General features: G+C 47.6%; 1 protein-coding gene across 5 annotated transcripts in view; it reads left to right on the forward strand.

Moving 5' to 3' along the window:
* Positions 1-17290, forward strand: part of dym (dymeclin) — a 231371-nt gene extending 214081 nt beyond the window's left edge. For all 5 annotated transcript variants that reach the window (XM_065007583.1, XM_065007580.1, XM_065007581.1 and 2 more), the window contains exons 15-17: positions 1539-1721; positions 3738-3851; positions 17051-17290. In XM_065007583.1, coding sequence (XP_064863655.1) covers positions 1539-1721; positions 3738-3851; positions 17051-17200 — 447 coding nt within the window. In that variant the 3' untranslated portion in view covers positions 17201-17290. The remainder of the gene's footprint in view (positions 1-1538; positions 1722-3737; positions 3852-17050) is intronic.
* The last annotated feature ends 3834 nt before the right edge of the window (positions 17291-21124 follow it).

Genomic DNA, 21124 nt, shown 5'->3' on the forward strand with positions numbered 1-21124 from the left:
CTGTACCCTCCCTCCTCCCCTTCTCTCTCTCCCCTCTCTCCCCTCCCTACCTCAATCTCCCCCCCTGTCTCTCGTTCTCTCTCTCCCTCCTTCTTTCTCGATGTCTCCCTCACACTATCTATATATCTATCTATCTCTCTCTCTCTATATATATATATATATCTCTATCTATCTATCTCTATATATATATATATATATATATATATATATCTCTATATATCTATATCTATCTATCTCTCTATATATCTCTCTATATATATATATATCTATCTATATATCTATCTATCTATCTCTCTCTATATATATCTATATATATATATATCTATCTATCTATCTATCTATCTCTCTCTCTCTCTATATATATATATATATATATATATATCTATATATATATATCTATCTATCTCTCTATATATCTCTCTCTATATCTATCTATCTATCTATCTATCTCCCCCTCCCTCAGGTAGGCAGGCAGGTATAATATGTTCCTGTTTTGCATAGCAGAGTGCTGTTGTGCTGCCTGGTCCGTGGCCATAGACTCCAGACATTCTATATGGAGTTCGATAACATCTCAACCACGCAGACTTCACAATGGCTATCCCTCAACATGACACAACCACCCTGCCGCTCGCCCCTGTGTTGCCTGTTTCCTAGTCCGTGTCCAGCCCCCTACGGACTTAGTGGTGCCCCCAGCTTCCTCCCTGGCTCCAGCCACTTCTAGGCTGCCCTGTACACACACACACACACACACACACACACACCGTCACTTTGTATTTAAGGCCCAATGGAAACCATTGATTCTAGTCATTCAGAAAACACACTTTCTCTTTAACCTGAGGAAGCCTGTGTATAGGGGTTGTTCACCTTATCAGGGTTATTAGATTACATAGACCCACCCTAAATTCCTTTCTCTTCTCTCTTATGTGTCTTTTTAGGACAAGAATGCCATTTTTTTAAATATGTATTTCACATACATTTTCCTATAAGTGTGTAAAATTTCCTCTGCTATCTCTCTCTCTCTCTGTGTCTAGGCCCAGGACCTCTATGTTAATAGTTTATCTCTTCTCTAGGCCCAGGACATCTATGTTAATAGTTTATCTCTTCTCTAGGCCCAGGACATCTATGTTAATAGTTTATCTCTTCTCTAGGCCCAGGACATCTATGTTAATAGTTTATCTCTTCTCTAGGCCCAGGACATCTATGTTAATAGTTTATCTCTTCTCTAGGCCCAGGACCTCTATGTTAATAGTTTATCTCTTCTCTGGGCCCAGGACCTCTATGTTAATAGTGTATCTCTTCTCTAGGCCCAGGACCTCTATGTTAATAGTTTATCTCTTCTCTGGGCCCAGGACCTCTATGTTAATAGTTTATCTCTTCTCTAGGCCCAGGACCTCTATGTTAATAGTTTATCTCTTCTCTAGGCCCAGGACCTCTATGTTAATAGTTTATCTCTTCTCTAGGCCCAGGACCTCTATGTTAATAGTTTATCTCTTCTCTGGGCCCAGGACCTCTATGTTAATAGTTTATCTCTTCTCTAGGCCCAGGACCTGAATGTGATCGAGGAGGTGATTAGGATGATGCTGGAGATCATCAACTCGTGTCTGTCGAACTCTCTACACCACAACCCCAACCTGGTCTACGCCCTGCTCTACAAGAGAGAGCTCTTCGAACAGTTCAGAACACACCCCTCCTTCCAGGACATCATGCAGAACCTCGACACGGTGAGACAGAGAGACACACAGCACGAATGCCAGAACGCAAACACACACACTCAAACATTAATTCCTAAATCCTCATTGAAAACAATGGCCAATATTGGATTGAAACTCCTCCACTGCTGTGCTGAATTTTAGCAAGCCTCTAATCTTTCCAGTAGAATCGTTTTGTGAAAAAGCTTTGTAGCATTTCAAAGATTTGGGATTTACAATAAATAATATATTTTCATGATGGAGAGAATTTTGCGCCTCAATTTCTGATGCAAAGATACTCAGAGGATCGATTACTATTCTAGTGTCAGATGAGAAGAAGCGTGGTACAACTCTGAAAAAATTTGGCATGGGTCCCCAGATCCTCACAAAGTTCTACAGCTGCACCATCGAGAGCATCCTGACCGGTTGTACCACCGCCTGGTATGGCAACTGCTCGGCATCCGCCGTAAAGCACTACAGAGGGTAGTGCGTACGGCCCAGTACACCACTGGGTCCAAGCTTCCTGCCACCCATGACCTCTATACCAGGCGGTGTCAGAGGGAGCGCCAAGTCTAGGTCCAAAAGGCTCCTTAATAGCTTCTGGCTGCCTGTTAGAGATGTCTCTCTGGGACTCTGGCAGCCTGTTAGACATGTCTCTCTGGGACTCTGGCAGCCTGTAAGAGATGTCTCTCTGGCAGCCTGTTAGAGATGTCTCTCTGGGACTCTGGCAGCCTGTTAGAGATGTCTCTCTGGGACTCTGGCAGCCTGTTAGAGATGTCTCTCTGGGACTCTGGCAGCCTGTTAGAGATGTCTCTCTGGGACTCTGGCAGCCTGTTAGAGATGTTTCTCTGGGACTCTGGCAGGAGCAATTAGGGTTTAGTGCCTTGCTCAAGGGCACATCGACAGATTTTTCACCTTGTCGGCTCGGGGAATCTAACTAGCGACCTTTCGTTATTGGCCCAACACGCTAACTGCTAGGCAACCTGCAGTCCTGATCTTCTACTCCATGTTGCTATGATACGTTTTTTTTGCTATGATACGTTTATCAGCTGTTAAATGTGAGAAACACATAAGACAGAGAGATGGTCTGTCCGGAAAACGTTAGTATCAGTCAATCCTTGCTTCCTCTGCCCTTGTTTCCTTAGTTGTTATTAAACAAGGACAGAGGGTGTGATAACCCCCCCCCCCCATCATTTGAATAGATGCTCTGCATCAGTGGATACTCAGACACAACAGTTAGTCCAGGTACACAGAAAATTCAACATCTGCACTCAAAATCCCCCAAAAATGTGATTATTGAGAAAAAAAGTAATATTTTGTTAGTTTTACACTAAAGACATGACTCTAAAGTTGTGCTGTAGAATTAGTGAATTTAGTCCATTTTTACACTAAAGACATGACTCTACCGTTGTGCTGTAGAATTAGTGAATTTAGTACATGGTCTTTAACTGTAATTTTTTGTTATGTTCCAACACTCCATCTTGTGCCAATATCAGTTATTTTTAAGTCTTGGTTGCGATATTGTTTTCTACTGGACCTTAGTGTCAACAGACAGTCTGTGCCAACAGCGTTTATGCTGATTACACGGCTAGTTACTACAGCTACTGAAGTTACACTGTCTGCAAGTTGCTCCCAATGTCATCACGTTAGGGACATCTGTTGCAGTGGTAGACTCGCCTGACGACCCGAAGCAGAGGATGAAATGAATTATGAAGCTGTGAGGAGACGACAGTTAAATCACTTACACAATATGTTATTATACATGTACAGAGACTCATTGAAGCGTAAGTTCGCTTGACAGTCAATGGTGTCAAATCAAATCACTTCCTCGGTTTCATGACAACCTAGTCTTAAATGATTGACACCTTCATTTAAAGTTGTCATAGTAACCTAGATGAAAGTAAAGGCGTTTCACAGAAAATACATGTATTTAGACCTTTACCTCACAGGTCCCTCGAGCAAACACACCACATACATATATATATATATATATATACAGACACACACCCCTGTCTGACCTTGTTCTTCTGTTGCCACTGTGTCCCACAGGTGATAGGTTTCTTTAGCCAGCGTCTGGAAGCAGCAGGGACTGACCTGTCAGTAGAAAGGGTTCAGGAAGTTATCATGAAGGGAGCACAGGCCCTTCCCAACGACCGCCTCAAGGTAAGTAATAAACACACATACACACACCCTGCCCAAAAACACACAGAGACAGCAGTGGTAATTAACAATCGGGATTTGGGGGGTTGGGAGGTGGGGGCTGTAGGTGGGAGCTGGGGGTGGGGGATGGGAGGTGGAGGTGAGAGCTGGGGGTGGGGCCTGGGAGCTGGGGATGGGGGCTGCAGGTGGGGAATGGGAGGTGGGGGCTGGGCTGAAACTGGGTATATGGGGAGTTGGAGTTGAGGATGATTTAAGATGAAGTCCAGCTCCAATCTTCATCAGCATTAATGTCATGCTCCACCGCCATCCTTCCTGCCTGGTGAATATGCTGCTGCAGATAATGACATTTCAAGGAGACGTGACAGCTCCGTCAGTTTGTCTTCATTTTACATCCCAAATGGCACCCTGTTCCATATATGGTGCACTACTTTTGATCAGGGCCTATCATCGTGCACTATATAGGGAATAGGGTGCCATTTGAAACGCTGGATCCGGGAGAGGAATCAATTTGCCAGCAAGCACTTCGTTACCTTGCACTCCGTGCTGGGACGCCGCCTACCCACAATTCCCCAACCCCACATGAATCAAGGAGGAAATATGTATCTGGGGACGTCGCTATGCGTTGCCATGTAGTCCATCTTCAGCGGCGCCCAGCCAGGCGATTTTAATGTTTCATCATGTGTTCTATGTTCTGTTGTGGGGCATTGCAACAGGAAGACATGTGTTCTATGTTCTGTTGTGGGGCATTGCAGCAGGAAGACATGTGTTCTATGTGTTCTATGTTCTGTTGTGGGGCATTGCAACAGGAAGACGTGTTCTATGTTCTGTTGTGGGGCATTGCAGCAGGAAGACATGTGTTCTATGTGTTCTATGTTCTGTTGTGGGGCATTGCAACAGGAAGGCATGTGTTCTATGTGTTCTATGTTCTGTTGTGGGGCATTGCAACAGGAAGACATGTGTTCTATGTGTTCTCTGTTCTGTTGTGGGGCATTGCAACAGGAAGACATGTGTTCTATGTTCTGTTGTGGGGCATTGCAACAGGAAGGCATGTGTTCTATGTTCTGTTGTGGGGCATTGGAACAGGAAGGCATGTGTTCTATGTGTTCTATGTTCTGTTGTGGGGCATTGCAACAGGAAGACATGTGTTCTATGTTCTGTTGTGGGGCATTGCAACAGGAAGGCATGTGTTCTATGTGTTCTATGTTCTGTTGTGGGGCATTGCAGCAGGAAGACATGTGTTCTATGTTCTGTTGTGGGGCATTGCAACAGGAAGACATGTGTTCTATGTGTTCTATGTTCTGTTGTGGGGCATTGCAACAGGAAGGCATGTGTTCTATGTTCTGTAGTGGGGCATTGGAAGAGGAAGGCATGTGTTCTATGTTCTGTTGTGGGGCATTGCAACAGGAAGGCATGTGTTCTATGTTCTGTTGTGGGGCATTGCAACATAATGGAGGTGTAGCATCTCTCCAGCCGTATCTCCTGCTACACATCTCAACCCTGTGGCTTTTCTGATAATGGAGGTGTAGCATCTCTCCAGCCGTATCTCCTGCTACACATCTCAACCCTGTGGCTTTTCTGATAATGGAGGTGTAGCATCTCTCCAGCCGTATCTCCTGCTACACATCTCAACCCTGTGGCTTTTCTGATAATGGAGGTGTAGCATCTCTCCAGCCGTATCTCCTGCTACACATCTCAACCCTGTGGCTTTTCTGATAATGGAGGTGTAGCCTCTCTCCAGCCGTATCTCCTGCTACACATCTCAACCCTGTGGCTTTTCTGATAATGGAGGTGTAGCATCTCTCCAGCCGTATCTCCTGCTACACATCTCAACCCTGTGGCTTTTCTGATAATGGACTGAATAATTCCCTCCCTCTGTATGACCAATCTCTGGGGCTGTTCCTTCATCTTGGCATGTATCTGTCAGAACTGGGTTTCAAAAAGCATTTGTTTTCTTTCAAGCTCTCATCTAGCGATCACACGCACACAGTTCTGACTGACAGTTCACTGTAGCTTTGTGTCTCTTCAGTTGTGATCTCCGGCTGGCCTTGACTGATGCATCCTGCCACAATATGATCGCTGCAGCAGTGTGAGAATCTAGGTCGCTCATTCTATCGCTCAACTCTGCCTCAGTCTCTTCTGCCTCAGAGATAATCATCACTTCTCTGTCTGCATGCCTAGAGAATAGGGGGGCATTTGGGACACAGCCTTAGCTTCCTAATGAAAATCCATAGGCTAAGATGAATGCTGTGTGGAATCATCAATACATCTATAATTGTCCTCTCAAAGCACTTAAACAGACAAGTGCCTAGCAGTTTGTTAAAGTGAGGATGACATGGTAGAGTACTAAAATGGACAAGAGTTGGAGAGACATTAACCATGTTTCCACTGGCTGTCTATCTGGCAATTTGTCACTGGGTTGAGCTAAATGTAGAGTTTATATGACTAGTCACGCAGAAACTGCTTCTAATGCACCCAGATCAACTGAACTAGGACATAGAACACTTTTGCCCTCACTAATCTAAGTTGTGTTGGATAAAAGCATCTGTTAAATTCCATGTATTCTTCTTCTATTGGAAGAGCCTTGAAGAGCTGAATGAACTAGACATAGACAAAGAAGAGCATGATAGATGTATAGAAACATTGACTTACAATGAGCCAGCCAGACATGCGTTTGTCCCTGGCCGTCTGTCTATATCTGTGTGAAATGGGTAACAGAAGGTGAGAATGCCCCAGGGACAGCTAGCTGATGTTCTCCCCCATAAGGGTGCATGCTCAAGCTCCCCATCCTGTGTACTCCCTGTTCACCCATGACTGAGTGGCTACGCACGCCTCCAACTCAATCATCAAGTTTTCAGACGACACAACAGTAGTAGGCCTGATTACCAACAATGACTAGACAGCCTACAGAGAGGAGGTGAGGGCCCTGGGAGAGTGGTGCCTGGAAAAATAACCTCTCACTCAATGTCAGCTAAACAAAGGAGCTGATCGTGGACTTCAGGAAACAGCAGAGGGAGCACGCCCCTATCCACATCGACGGGACAGCAGTGGAGAAGTTGGGATGTTCCTCGGCGTACACATCACTGACGATCTGAAATGTTCCACCCACACAGACAGTGTGGTGAAGAAGGCGCAACAGCGCTGAAGAAATTTGACTTGGCCCCTAAAACCCTCACAAACTTTTACAGATGCACAATTGAGAGCATCCTGTCAGTCTGTATCACCTCCTGGTACGACAACTGCACCGCCTGCAACCGCAGGGCTCTCCAGAGGGTGGTGCAGTCTGCACAATGCATCACGGGGGGCACACTGCCTGCCCTCCAGGACACCTACACCACCCGATGTCACAGGAAGGCCAAAAAGATCAAGGACATCCAACCACCTGAGCCACTGCCTGTTCACCCGCAATAACATCTGCTAAATATGTGTACTTGACCAGCACAATTTGATTTGATTTGACACCACAGTTTTCCGGCAGCGTCAGACTGGCCCGATTATGTCTCTCAGTCCCCCGTCCCTCGTCACCAGCCCTCAGTCCTCAGGCAGAGACAAAGGACCCATCCAGAGATAGGGCCAGCCTCTCTTTCCCTCTCTCTTTGTCTGTGTCTCTCTCTATTCAATTCAAGGGGCTTTATTGGCATGGGAAACATATGTTAACGTTGCCAAAGCAAGAGAAGCAGATAATAAACAAAAGTAAAATAAACAAAAATGAACAGTAAACATTACACTCACAGAATTTTCCAAAGAATAAAGACATTTCAAATTTCATATATATATATATATATACAGCGTTGTAACTGTGTACAAATGGTTAAAGTACAAAAGGGTAAAATAAATAAACCATTTTTATGCTTGTATTTACAAAGGTGTTTGTTCTTCACTGGTTGACCTTTTCTCGTGGCAACAGGTCACAAATCTTGCTGATGTGATGGAACACTGTGGAATTTCACCCAGTAGATATGGGAGTTTATCAAAATTGGGTTTGTTTTCTAATTCTTTGTGGATCTGTGTAATCTTTGGGAAATATGTGTCTCAAATACATTTGGCAGGAGGTTAGGAAGTGCAGCTCAGTTGCCACCTCATTTTGTGGGCAGTGTGCACATAGCCTGTCTTCTCTTGAGAGCGCCATGTCTGCCTATGGCGGCCTTTCTCAATAGCAAGGCTATGCTCACTGAGTCTGTACGTAGTCAAAGCCTTCCTTAAGTTTGGGTCAATCACAGTGGTCAGGTATCCTACCACTGTGTTCTCTCTGTTTAGGGCCAAATAGCATTCTAGTTTGCTATGTTTTTTTGTTAATGTTTTATCTTTTCCTCTGTCTGTGTCTCTCTGTTTCCCTCTGTCTGTGCCTGCTGGTCAGCCTCTCTCTCTGCCTTTCTGTCTGTCTGTGTCCTCTGTTTCCCTCTGTCTGTGCCTGCTGGTCAGCCTCTCTCTCTGCCTTTCTGTCTGTCTGTGTCTCTCTGTTTCCCTCTGTCTGTGCCTGCTGTCTGTGCCTCAGCCTCTCTCTCTGCCTTTCTGTCTGTCTGTGTCTCTCTGTTTCCCTCTGTCTGTGCCTGCTGGTCAGCCTCTCTCTCTGCCTTTCTGTCTGTCTGTGTCTCTCTGTTTCCCTCTGTCTGTGCCTGCTGGTCAGCCTCTCTCTCTGCCTTTCTGTCTGTATGTGTCCCTCTGTTTCCTTCTGTCTGTGCCTGCTGGTCAGCCTCTCTCTCTGCCTTTCTGTCTGTCTGTGTCTCTCTGTTTCCCTCTGTCTGTGCCTGCTGGTCAGCCTCTCTCTCTGCCTTTCTGTCTGTCTGTGTCTCTCTGTTTCCCTCTGTCTGTGCCTGCTGGTCAGCCTCTCTCTCTGCCTTTCTGTCTGTCTGTGTCTCTCTGTTTCCCTCTCTGTCTGTGCAGCCTCTGCTGGTCAGCCTCTCTCTCTGCCTTTCTGTCTGTATTTGTCTCTCTGTTTCCCTCTGTCTGTGCCTGCTGGTCAGCCTCTCTCTCTGCCTTTCTGTCTGTATGTGTCTCTCTGTTTCCCTCTGTCTGTGCCTGCTGGTCAGCCTCTCTCTCTGCCTTTCTGTCTGTCTGTGTCCCTCTGTTTCCCTCTGTCTGTGCCTGCTGGTCAGCCTCTCTCTCTGCCTTTCTGTCTGTATGTGTCTCTCTGTTTCCCTCTGTCTGTGCCTGCTGGTCAGCCTCTCTCTCTGCCTTTCTGTCTGTCTGTGTCTCTCTGTTTCCCTCTGTCTGTGCCTGCTGGTCAGCCTCTCTCTCTGCCTTTCTGTCTGTCTGTGTCTCTCTGTTTCCCTCTGTCTGTGCCTGCTGGTCAGCCTCCCTCTCTGTCTCTCCCACTGTCTTCCAGGTTCTCTCCCTCTCTCCTTCATAGTCCACTGTGAGCTCAGTGTGAGCCCAGTGTGGAATGTAGCGCTGCTTTGTTCTGTAGTGCTGCGATACAGACAGTCTGGCTCCTTTTTGGAGGAGAGGACAAGGGGAGGAGAGGGGGAGGATGGAGGAGACGGGGAGGAGAGGACAAGGGGAGGAGAGGACAAGGGGAGGATAGAGGAGAGGGGGAGGAGAGGGGGAGGATGGAGGAGAGGAGACGGGGAGGAGAGGGGAGGGGAGGAGAGGGGGAGGCTGGAGGAGAGGAGGGGGAGGATGGAGGAGAGGAGGGGGGGAGGATGGAGGAGAGGAGACGGGGAGGATGGAGGAGAGGAGACGGGGAGGAGAGGGGAGGATGGAGGAGAGGGGAGGCTGGAGTGGGGGAGGATGGAGGGGAGGAGAGGGGGAGGATGGAGGAGAGGAGACGGGGAGGATGGAGGAGACGGGGAGGAGAGGGGGAGGAGAGGAGACTGGGAGGAGAGGGGGAGGATGGAGGAGAGGAAACGGGGAGGAGAGGGGGAGGATGGAGGAGAGGGGAGGATGGAGGAGAGGAGACGGGGAGGAGAGGAGACTGGGAGGAGAGGGGAGGATGGAGGAGAGGAAACGGGGAGGAGAGGGGGAGGATGGAGGAGAGGGGGAGGATGGAGGAGAGGGGGAGGATGGAGGAGAGGAGACGGGAGGAGAGGAGACGGGGAGGATGGAGGAGAGGAGACGGGGAGGAGAGGAGACTGGGAGGAGAGGGGGAGGATGGAGGAGAGACGGGAGGAGAGGGGGAGGATGGAGGAGAGGAAACGGGAGGAGAGGGGGAGGATGGAGGAGAGGGGGAGGATGGAGGAGAGGAGACGGGAGGAGAGGAGACTGGGGGAGGAGGGGAGGAGGAGAGGAAACGGGGAGGAGAGGGGGAGGATGGAGGAGAGGAAACGGGGAGGAGAGGGGGAGGATGGAGGAGAGGGGGTAGATGGAGGAGAGGAGACGGGGAGTAGAGGGGGAGGATGGAGGCGAGGAGAGGGGGAGGAGAGAGGGAGAGGGAGAGGGGAGGATGGAGGAGAGGACAAGGGGAGGAGAGGGGGAGGATGGAGGAGAGGAGACAGGGAGGAGAGGGGAGGGGAGGAGAGGGGGAGGAGAGGGGGAGGAGAGGACAAGGGGAGGAGAGGGGGAGGAGAGGAGGGGGACAAGGGGAGGAGAGGGGGAGGATGGAGGAGAGGAGACAGGGAGGAGAGGGGGAGGATGGAGGAGAGGAGACGGGGAGGAGAGGGGGAGGATGGAGGAGAGGAGACAGGGAGGAGAGGGGAGGATGGAGGAGAGGAGACTGGGAGGAGAGGACAAGGGGAGGAGAGGGGGAGGAGAGAGGATGGAGGAGAGGACAAGGGGAGGAGAGGGGGAGGATGGAGGAGAAGGGGAGGATGGAGGAGAGGACAAGGGGAGGAGAAGGGAGGATGGAGGAGACGGGGAGGATGGAGGAGAGGACAAGGGGAGGAGAGGGGGAGGAGACGGGAAAGGAGAGGACAAGGGGAGGATAGAAGAGAAGAATAGGAGAGGAGGATAAATGAGGTTGGGATAGAAGAGGAGAGGGGAGGATAGAGGGGAGGATAGATGGGTAACGATGCTTCATGGGTGACTGTTGTTGATGTGTGCAGAGGGTCCCTGGTTCGCGCCCGGGTATGGGCGAGGGGACGGACGTAAAGTTATACTGTTACATTGTTATAGAAGAGAAGAGAAGAATAGGAGAGGAGGATGGGAGGGGAGGATAAATGAGGTGGGGATAGAAGAGGAGAGGGGAGGAGGGGAGGGTAGAAGAGGAGGAGAGGAGGGGATGATAGAAGAGGAGGGGATGATAGAAGAGGAGGGGAGGAGATGAGAGGTTAGAAGATGAGAGGGGAGGATAGAAGAGGAGAGGAGGTGAAAAGAATATAGAGTCAGAAGTGAGGGAAGGAGAGCTCTCCATACCTGGGGCTTCCAGAGGCCAGAAGACAGTAGTAAAAGAGCCCCTCGTCTGTTCTGAAGTACATTTGAAACACCTGAATATCTACTGAAAAGTAGAGGAAATCCTTCACTAAACATAATGTCCTTTCCCCCCTGATCTGCACCTAGCTGCATTCCAGCCTGCCTGGAGTCTGTAGCCTTTTCCTTCTAAGACTTATAACAGTGGGATCAGAGGGAACACACAGTCCTACAGTCTAGACAGGGACCTAGTCAGTGTGTTCTGGGGGCCGCTGCTCTGGTCCAAATGACACCCTATTCCCTATATAGTGCACTACTTTTGACCAGGGCCATTTGGGATGCAACCCTGTGCTGGACTGGGTGACTGGCATGAGCCTGGCCAAGTATGTAGTATTTAGGGGCTCCCGAGTGGCGCAGCGGTCTAAGGCACAACATCGCAGTGCTAGAGGCGTCACTACAGACATTGGTTTGATCCAGGGCTGTATCACAACCGTCCATCGGGAGTTCCATAGGGTGGCGCACAATTGACCCAGCGTTGTCCGGGTTAGAGGAGGGTTGGCCGGGGTAGGCCGTCATTGTAAATAAAGGATAAATAAATGAAAATACATGTAGTCTGCTCTGCAAGCAGTGAGGGAGGGATGGATGGAGAGAGAGGGGGAGGTGTTGGAGCCAGGCCAAAACAATGAGCCATTCCTGGGCCAGCCTGTGTACGTGTCTGCTTCCAAAGAAACACTGCAGGAGTGTTTACCTAACCATGCTAGTCTGAAGCACTAGCTAACTCTAGACCAAATCACAAGCTAAACAACACTGATAGCAAGCTACAAGGGAGTGACTGACTGACTATCTAGCTACTGACTGACTGACTGACTAACTAGCAGACTGACTGACTAACTAGCTGACTGACTGACTAACTAGCTGACTGACTGACTGACTGACTATCTAGCTGACTGACTGACTGACTAACTAGCAGACTGACTGACTAACTAGCTGACTGACTGACTAACTAGCTGACTGACCTGACTAACTAGCTGACTGACTAACTAGCTGACTGACTATCTAGCTGACTGACTAACTAGCAGACTGACTGACTAACAAGCTAACTGACTGACTAACAAGCTGACTGACTGACTAACTAGCAGACTGACTGACTAACTAGCTGACTGACTGACTAACTAGCTGACTGACCTGACTAACTAGCTGACTGACTAACTAGCTGACTGACTATCTAGCTGACTACCTACTAGCTGACTGACTGACTGACTAACTAGCTGACTGACTGACTGACTAACTAGCTGACTGACTGACTAACAAGCTGACTGACTGACTAACAAGCTGACTGACTGACTGACTAACTAGCTGACTGACTGACTAACTAACTAGCTGACTGACTATCTAGCTGACTGACTACCTAGCAGACTGACTGACTAACAAGCTGACTGACTGACTAACAAGCTGACTGACTGACTAACTAGCAGACTGACTGACTAACTAGCTGACTGACTGACTAACTAGGTGACTGACTGACTAACTAGCTGACTGACTAACTAGCTGACTGACTAACTAGCTGACTGACTATCTAGCTGACTGACTAACTAGCTGACTGACTGACTGACTAACTAGCAGACTGACTGACTAACAAGCTGACTGACTGACTAACAAGCTGACTGACTGACTGACTAACTAGCTGACTGACCCGACTAACTAGCTGACTGGCCGGACTAACTAGCTGACTGACTGACTAACTAGCTGACTGACCTGACTAACTAGCTGACTAACTGACTGACTAACTAGCTGACTGCCTGACTGACTGACTGACTGACTGACTGACTGACTGACTGACTAGCTGACTACCTGACTGACTAACTAGCTGACTGGTTGACTGACTAACTAGCTGACTGACTGACTAACTAGCTGACTGACCTGACTAACTAGCTGACTGACTAACTAGCTGACTGACTATCTAGCTGACTGACTAACTAGCAGACTGACTGACTAACAAGCTGACTGACTGACTAACAAGCTGACTGACTGACTAACTAGCAGACTGACTGACTGACTAACTAGCTGACTGACTGACTAACTAGCTGACTGACCTGACTAACTAGCTGACTGACTAACTAGCTGACTGACTAACTAGCTGACTGACTATCTAGCTGACTGACTAACTAGCTGACTGACTGACTGACTAACTAGCTGACTGACTGACTAACAAGCTGACTGACTGACTAACAAGCTGACTGACTGACTGACTAACTAGCTGACTGACCGGACTAACTAGCTGACTGACCGGACTAACTAGCTGACTGACTGACTAACTAGCTGACTGACCTGACTAACTAGCTGACTAACTGACTGACTAACTAGCTGACTGCCTGACTGAGTAACTGACTGACTGACTGACTGACTGACTAGCTGACTACCTGACTGACTAACTAGCTGACTGGTTGACTGACTAACTAGCTGACTGACTGACTAACTAGCTGACTGCCTGACTGAGTAACTACCTGACTGACTAACTAGCTGACTGGTTGACTGATTAACTAGCTGACTGACTAACTAGCTGACTGACTAACTAGCTGTCTGACTGACCAACTGACTGCCTGACAGACTAGCTGACTAGCTGACTGACTGACAAACTGACTGCCTGACAGACTAGCTGACTGACTGACTAGCTGGATGACTGACTAGCTGACTGACTGACTAACTAGCTGACTGACTGACTGACTAGCTGGCTGCCTGCCTGACTGACTGCCTGACTGGCTTGCTGACTGGCTTGCTGACTGCCTGACTGGCTTGCTCTGACTGACTAATTAACTAGCTGAGCCTGACTGGCTAACTAACTAACTGACTGACTGACTGACTATCTGACTGACTGACTGGCTGACTGACTGACTAGCTGACTGACTGACTAGCTGACTGACTAACTAGCTGACTGACTAACGAGCTGTCTGACTGACCAACTGACTGCCTGACAGACTAGCTGACTGACAAACTAGCTGACTGACTGACTGACTGACTGATTAGCTGGCTGACTGACGAACTGACTGCCTGACAGACTAGCTGACTGACTGACTGACTGACTGACTGACTGACTGACTACTGAGCTGACTGACTGACTAGCTGACTGACTGACTAGCTGGCTGCCTGCCTGACTGACTGCCTGACTGGCTTGCTGACTCACTGGCTGGCTGACTAACTAACTAGCTGACTGACTAACTAGCTGACTGACTAACTAGCTGACTGACTGACTAACTAGCTGACTGACTGACTGACTAGCTGACTGACAGACTAGCTGACTGACTGACTGACTGACTGACTGACTGACTGACTAGCTAACTGACTGACTGACTAGCTAACTGACTGACTAGCTAACTGACTGACTAACTAGCTGACTGACTGACTAACTAGCTGCTGTTAATGTATTTGGTAGAGACCGTCAGCTGGCTAGACCACAGTAATACAGCACTGTCTGTTGATACAGTATCGTATGACCACACAAGCCAGGGTCCATAGATCATTATGCCAGGCTGCCTGTGCTACAGACCAATACTACCCAGAGAGTGGACACAATGAAGGCTAATATGAATGGCCGGGAATGGGCCTGTCATGCCAAATAATGTCCCCACTTTTTGGCAGGGGGACACTATTTGGCGTGACAGGCCCTTCACTGACCACAGGATAATAAGGATTACTATGTGTCTCTCACCAGAATGTGATTAGTGTGTGACCCACACATCACCCTGTGACCTGGCTGGTGGGATATGATGAAATATCACTGTATTATTCATGCTTCCAGGCCTGGCTGGTGCTGGTCTGGGTAAAGTAGGGCTTCGACCTTCGGTTTGAGTTGGCTGGGCTGTTGGTGGGAGAGAAGAGATGGTATACTCTCTGACTTGGCTGGGCAGGGATTGGTAGGGTTGGGCAGGACATGGCTGTGGTTGGACAGAGAGGATACTCTCTGACTGGACTGGGCAAGGCTGGGTTGGGCAGGGATTGGTAGGGTTGGGCAGGACGTGGCTGTGGTTTTACAGAGAGGATACTCTCTGACTGGACTGGGCAGGGGTTGGTAGGGCAGGACAGAGAGGATACTCTCTGACTGGGCAGGGATTGGTAGGGTAGGGTAGGGCAGGACAGAGAGGATGCTATCTGATTGGACTGGGCATGGATTGGTAGGGTAGGGCAGGACAGAGAGGATACTCTCTGACTGGACTGGGCAGGGATTGGTAGGGTAGGGCAGGACAGAGAGGATACTCTCTGATTGGACTGGGTAGGGATTGGTAGGGTATTGTAGGGTAGGGCAGGGCAGGACAGAGAGGATACTCTCTGATTGGACTGGGCAGGGATTGGTAGGGTAGGGCAGGACAGAGAGGATACTCTCTGATTGGACTGGGCAGGGATTGGTAGGGCAGGGCAGGACAGAGAGGATACTCTCTGACTGGGTAGGGGTTGGTAGGGTATTGTAGGGTAGGACAGAGAGGATACTCTCTGATTGGACTGGGTAGGGATGGGTAGGGCAGGACAGAGAGGATACTCTCTGACTGGACTGGGTAGGGATTGGTAGGGTAGGGCAGGACAGAGAGGATACTCTCTGACTGGACTGTGCAGGGATTGGTAGGGTAGGGCAGGACAGAGAGGATACTCTCTGATTGGACTGGGTAGGGATTGGTAGGGTAGGGCAGGACAGAGAGGATACTCTCTGACTGGACTGGGTAGGGGTTGGTAGGGCAGGACAGAGGATTCTCTCTGACTGGACTGTGCAGGGATTGGTAGGGCAGGACAGAGAGGATACTCTCTGATTGGACTGGGCAGGGATTGGTAGGGTAGGGCATGACGGAGGATTCTCTCTGACTGGACTGTGCAGGGATTGGTAGGGTAGGGCAGGACAGAGAGGATGCTCTCTGTTGGACTGGGCAGGGATTGGTAGGGTAGGGCAGGACAGAGAGGATACTCTCTGATTGGACAGGGCAGGGATTGGTAGGGTAGGGCAGGACAGAGAGGATGCTCTCTGATTGGACTGGGCTGTAAAGTCCCTGGACGCGCCATAACTCTTTCCGAGTTGGAAAGTTCCAAGTTTCCAAGAATGAGCCTGGGAGGGAGGGAGGGAGGGAGGGAGGGAGGGAGGGAGGGCAGTGTTTTTAAAACCGCATCCTCCTCAGCCATGTCTGGTAATTAGAACTAAAGCTTGTCTGTAACAGAAACCACTCAGGTTGTTCGTTAACAAGCGTTCTCTTTCACCTGAGGCGTTAGGTTGACGTCACCTGAAATCAACGATGGGGTATATATTTCAAGGATGTGGAGGTGTGGGACAGCTTGGTGTCGCTACTAGAGCCAGATTACGAGCTGAATGGCTAGTGGTTCAAATGGGTTCCACACCTACAGGAGCACACACTCACACACTGGCTGGTCACCACCACTTGTGGTTTTCAATGGTTACTTCTCAAATGGAACTCTATTCCATATAGGCCCTGGCCACTATATAGGGAATAGGGTGCCATTTGAGACGCTGACCCATTCAGATCAATGGAGGGTTGATGACAGGTTAACAGGGCCTGTTTGAAAGGTCAGAGGTCACCTCTGAGTGACACCTCTTACCAAACGTACCTGTACAAGTACCTTTACCTCAGCAACTAGACAGTCAGCTACAGATGGAATTACATTAGATGGAATGGGTTTTTTCTGGTTGGTTTGTAGCTAGTTCCTGTCCTATCACCAACCAGTGTTGTCATCTGTCAGTTAAACCTGGGAGTTATAGACAATGAATCTTAACATTTCTATGGTCACATATGATGATCCAGAGTCAAGACCGGACCTCTTCTCGACCAAGACCACTAGGTTAAGACTCCATCTCTGGGCTTGTCCTGTCCATAGATCCCTTTTATCTTCAAATGTTCTTCTTCTATCTTCTCTGTGTCTGTCTACAGAAGTTCCCGGAGCTGAAGTTCAAGTATGTAGAGGAGGATCAACCTGAAGACTTCTTCATCCCGTACGTGTGGTCCCTGGTCTTTAACTCTGGAGTGGGTCTTCACTGGAGCACTACAAACATACAACTCTTCAGCATGGACTCTGCCTGAGGGGAGGTTCACGTTGAGGGGAGGTTCACGCTGAGGGGGGGTTCACGTTGAGGGGAGGTTCACGTTGAGGTGGGGTTCACGCTGAGGTGGGGTTCACGCTGAGGGGGTTCACGCTGAGGGGGTTCACGTTGAGGGAGGTTCACGCTGAGGGGGTTCACGTTGAGGGAGGTTCACGTTGAGGTGGGGTTCACGCTGAGGTGGGGTTCACGCTGAGGGGGTTCACGCTGAGGGGGTTCACGCTGAGGGGGTTCACGTTGAGGGGGGGGTTCATGCTGAGGGGGTGTTGACGCTGAGGGTTCACATTTTTGTGTGTGTGTGTGTGTGTGTGTGTGTGTGTGTGTGTGTGTGTGTGTGCCCTGCTTTGGAAGTGCCTCTACCCCCACAGGGAAATCCCTGTCTTACAGGGAAATCCCTGTATGTTGGACAGGACATCTGATGTTACCTGTCCTGCTCTTCAGATAGTCTTCTCTCCTGTGCTTCCACAGCCTGGTTATGTATCTAGGTACACCATTGTGTTGATGGTGAGCTCAGTGTTGGGTCTGTGTTCACATGGTTCAGCTCCACACCTCAACAGCAGCACTGAATATAAGGGACGATACTCTTGACAGAGACACGCTACAGTTTTGATCCACAGTCTCCATCAGATTCTATAACTTTTTTCCCTCCCCTCCAATTGCTTTGCGGTTTATTTGGGTTAGCTTAAAAAAAAACATATTTATTTTTTAAGTGATGTAGTTATGGTTTAAGGTTGAAAAAAGTTCAGAGAGAATTTAGAACGGGTCACCTGAGGACAGGTCAGTTGATGACAGTTGGTGACAGCCTAAATGATTACTTGTCTCTGTAGCCTGGTCCCAGATCTGATCGTAAACAGATTCTGGGACCAGGCTTTTGTCTCACTGTCCTCACTCCTGTCTTTACTACAGGAATCAGTTACTTCAATAGGTTTAAACAGGGGTTTGTGTTTTTCATCAGTTCTCATTTTCAGTCAGTTGACCCAATGTTCTTTTGTGCACAATCATGTTTGTTTATTTGTTAATTTGCATGTTTTATTTGATTCATTTTTTTATTAATGTATTTATTTTCATATCTGGATTTGGATATTTGCCCCCATCAAAACATAAACAACAGCACCAACATGATAAACATATCCTTGTAAACCAAAATCGAAACGTTTTTTTTTACACACTATCTTATTTAGCGGAAGTTATATAGTTGTCTTAATGTCAATATAGAACGACAACAACAGCTGACAGTTTTGGAAATTCAAAGTTGAATTTAGGAAGCATAATTATTATCTATAGAAAAATAACTAAACTGTATAGGCTAACTGTCATGTTTATTTAGTCTCAAAGGGCACCCTATTCCCTATATAGTGCACTATTTTTTACCAGAATCCTATGCACCCTGGTCAGAAATAATGCACTATATCGGGAATAGTGTGCCATTTGCGATGAAAGCCCGATCTTGTACAGGTCAGAGAACGCATATATATTATTTTATAGACAAATACAAACGCATGTTTGTTACTTTCGACAAACGTTCAACCATATCAATCTGAAGGGAAGATGTTCCCTATGGGTATCCCAAATGGCACCCTATTCCCTATATAGTGCACTACTATGGCCTATAGGACTCTGGTCAAAAGTAGTGAACTATTTATGCAATAGAGTGCAATTTTGGATGCTTACAAGGTCACTTTGAATATTTTCTGTTCTGCATAAACTGACAAATAAATTTAGAATATATTTATGTATGCATCAGCATCAACATGACATGGAAAATAAAACATGATTGAAAGACAACTACGTTTGAGTGTTTGTGTGGTTGACCTCTCCTTTCTGAAGTGTGCACTCATTCATTACTACACGTACATTTCAAACTATTGGATTGGCGAAGGCATGGACTAGAGGGAGTTTTCATATACCAGTCATTCCCTTTTAAGTCCTAGAAGGGAGCTGAACAACTGCACACTTCGGGAGAAAGGAGAGACTATTGGGATACACTCATAGATTTCCTCTCTCCTTGTGTTATCTAAGTAACGAGAGTCTTCTCTGTAGTGAATGAGTGAGTGAAGTGTTTGAGAAGCACTCTTCTTGAAAGCGTTACCTTTGATTTATTTTGCGGTTGTTATGACAGAGGTTTTTAGCTGAAGAAGAATGGATTAAAACATCAATCCTGCTCTTTCCATACAAGTCAGTGATTCTGGAACGTTCACTCAGGTAAAGACAATTTCTTATGACCTCTTACAATCACCTCCCCTTCACCCATACTCTCTACTTCAAATGAAACGGTTCTCTTTCCCTGTCTGCAAACTGACACAAATAAATAAATAAAAACCTGTTTGTAAAATGGATGCACGATTTTCTTTTACTTCTCAGAAAAAGATGGATTTGTACATATGTATCTGTGTTTTTCCTCTTGCAATGACGACGGAGTGAAGTGGAAGCATGAAACCTTTTAGGTTGCTGGAGTTAACAGGATACTGTTTGTGTTTGTGCTATTGAAGGGAATGTCCTCCTTTCCCCTCTTTAGTCTTTTGATTTAATGACTGAAAACACATTTTCCTTTCTCAAGAGCAATAATAATTGAAGTAATTACATTTGGGGGGAAAATGACCAATTTGACAGGTACAAACAGTGATGTAACATTTCAACTCCATTTCTGAGTTGGTTGCTGCAAAGCTTGCTAGAAACGTTAGGTACAGTGCTTTCTGAAAGAATTCAGACCCCTTGACTTTTCCACATTTTGTTACGTTAAGGCCTTATTCTAAAATGGATTAAATGAATTGTTTTCCTTATTTAGCAACACACTATACAGCGAAAACAGGTTTTTGGACATTTTGCAAGTCGCTCTGGATAAGAGCGTCTGCTAAATGACTTAAATGTAAATGTAATGTAATGTATTAAAAATAAACGGAAATGCCTTATTTACTTAAGTATTCAGAACCTTTGCTATAAGACTCTAAATTGAGCTCAGGTGAATACTGTTTCCCTTGATCATCCTTGAGATGTTTCTACAAATTCATTGGAGTCAACTTGTGGTAAATTCAATTGATTGGAGTCCACTTGTGGTAAATTCAATTGATTGGAAAAAAACCAAACCGTGAGGTTGACAAAATTGTCCGTAGAGCTCAGAGACAAGAGTGTGTCAAGAAACAGATCTGAGGAAGGGTACCAAAAGCGTTCTGCAGCATTGAAGGTCCCAAACAATACATTGGCCTCCAACATTCTTAAATGGAAGAAGTTTGGAACCACCAAGACTATTCCTAGAGCTCGCCGCCTGGCCAAACTGAGCAATCGGGGGAGACCGGCCTTGGTCAGGGAGGTGACCAAGAAACTGATGGTCACTCTGACAAAGCTCTATAGAGTTCCTCTGTGGAGATGGGAGAGGAAACCCATCTCTGCAGCACTCCACCAATTATGCCTTTGTGGTATAGTGGCCAGATGGAAGCCACTCCTCAGTAAAAGGCACATGACAGCCCCTCTTGGAGTTTTCTAAAAGGCACCTAAAGACTCTCAGACAATGATAAACAAGATTCTCTGGTCTGATGAAACCAAGACTGAACTCTTTGGCCTGAATGCCAAGTGTCACGTCTGGAGGAAACCTGGCACCATCCCTACGGTGAAGCATGGTGATGGCAGCATCATGCTGTGGGGATATTTTTCAGCAGCAGGGACTGGGAGACTAGTCAGGATCGAGGGAAAGATGAACAGAGCAACGTACAGAGAGATCCTTGGTGAAAACCTGCTCCAGAGCGCTCAGAACCTCAGAATGGGAGCGAAGGTTCACCTTCCAACAGGACAACGACCCTAAGCACACAACCAAGACAACGCAGGAGTGGCTTCGGGACAAGTCTCTGAATGTCCTTGAGTGGCCCAGTCAGAGCCTGGACTTGAGCCCGATCGAACATCCCTGGAGAGACTT

The sequence above is a fragment of the Oncorhynchus nerka genome, linkage group LG22, assembly GCF_034236695.1.
Source record: "Oncorhynchus nerka isolate Pitt River linkage group LG22, Oner_Uvic_2.0, whole genome shotgun sequence".
NCBI classification, from domain to species: Eukaryota; Metazoa; Chordata; class Actinopteri; order Salmoniformes; family Salmonidae; genus Oncorhynchus; species Oncorhynchus nerka.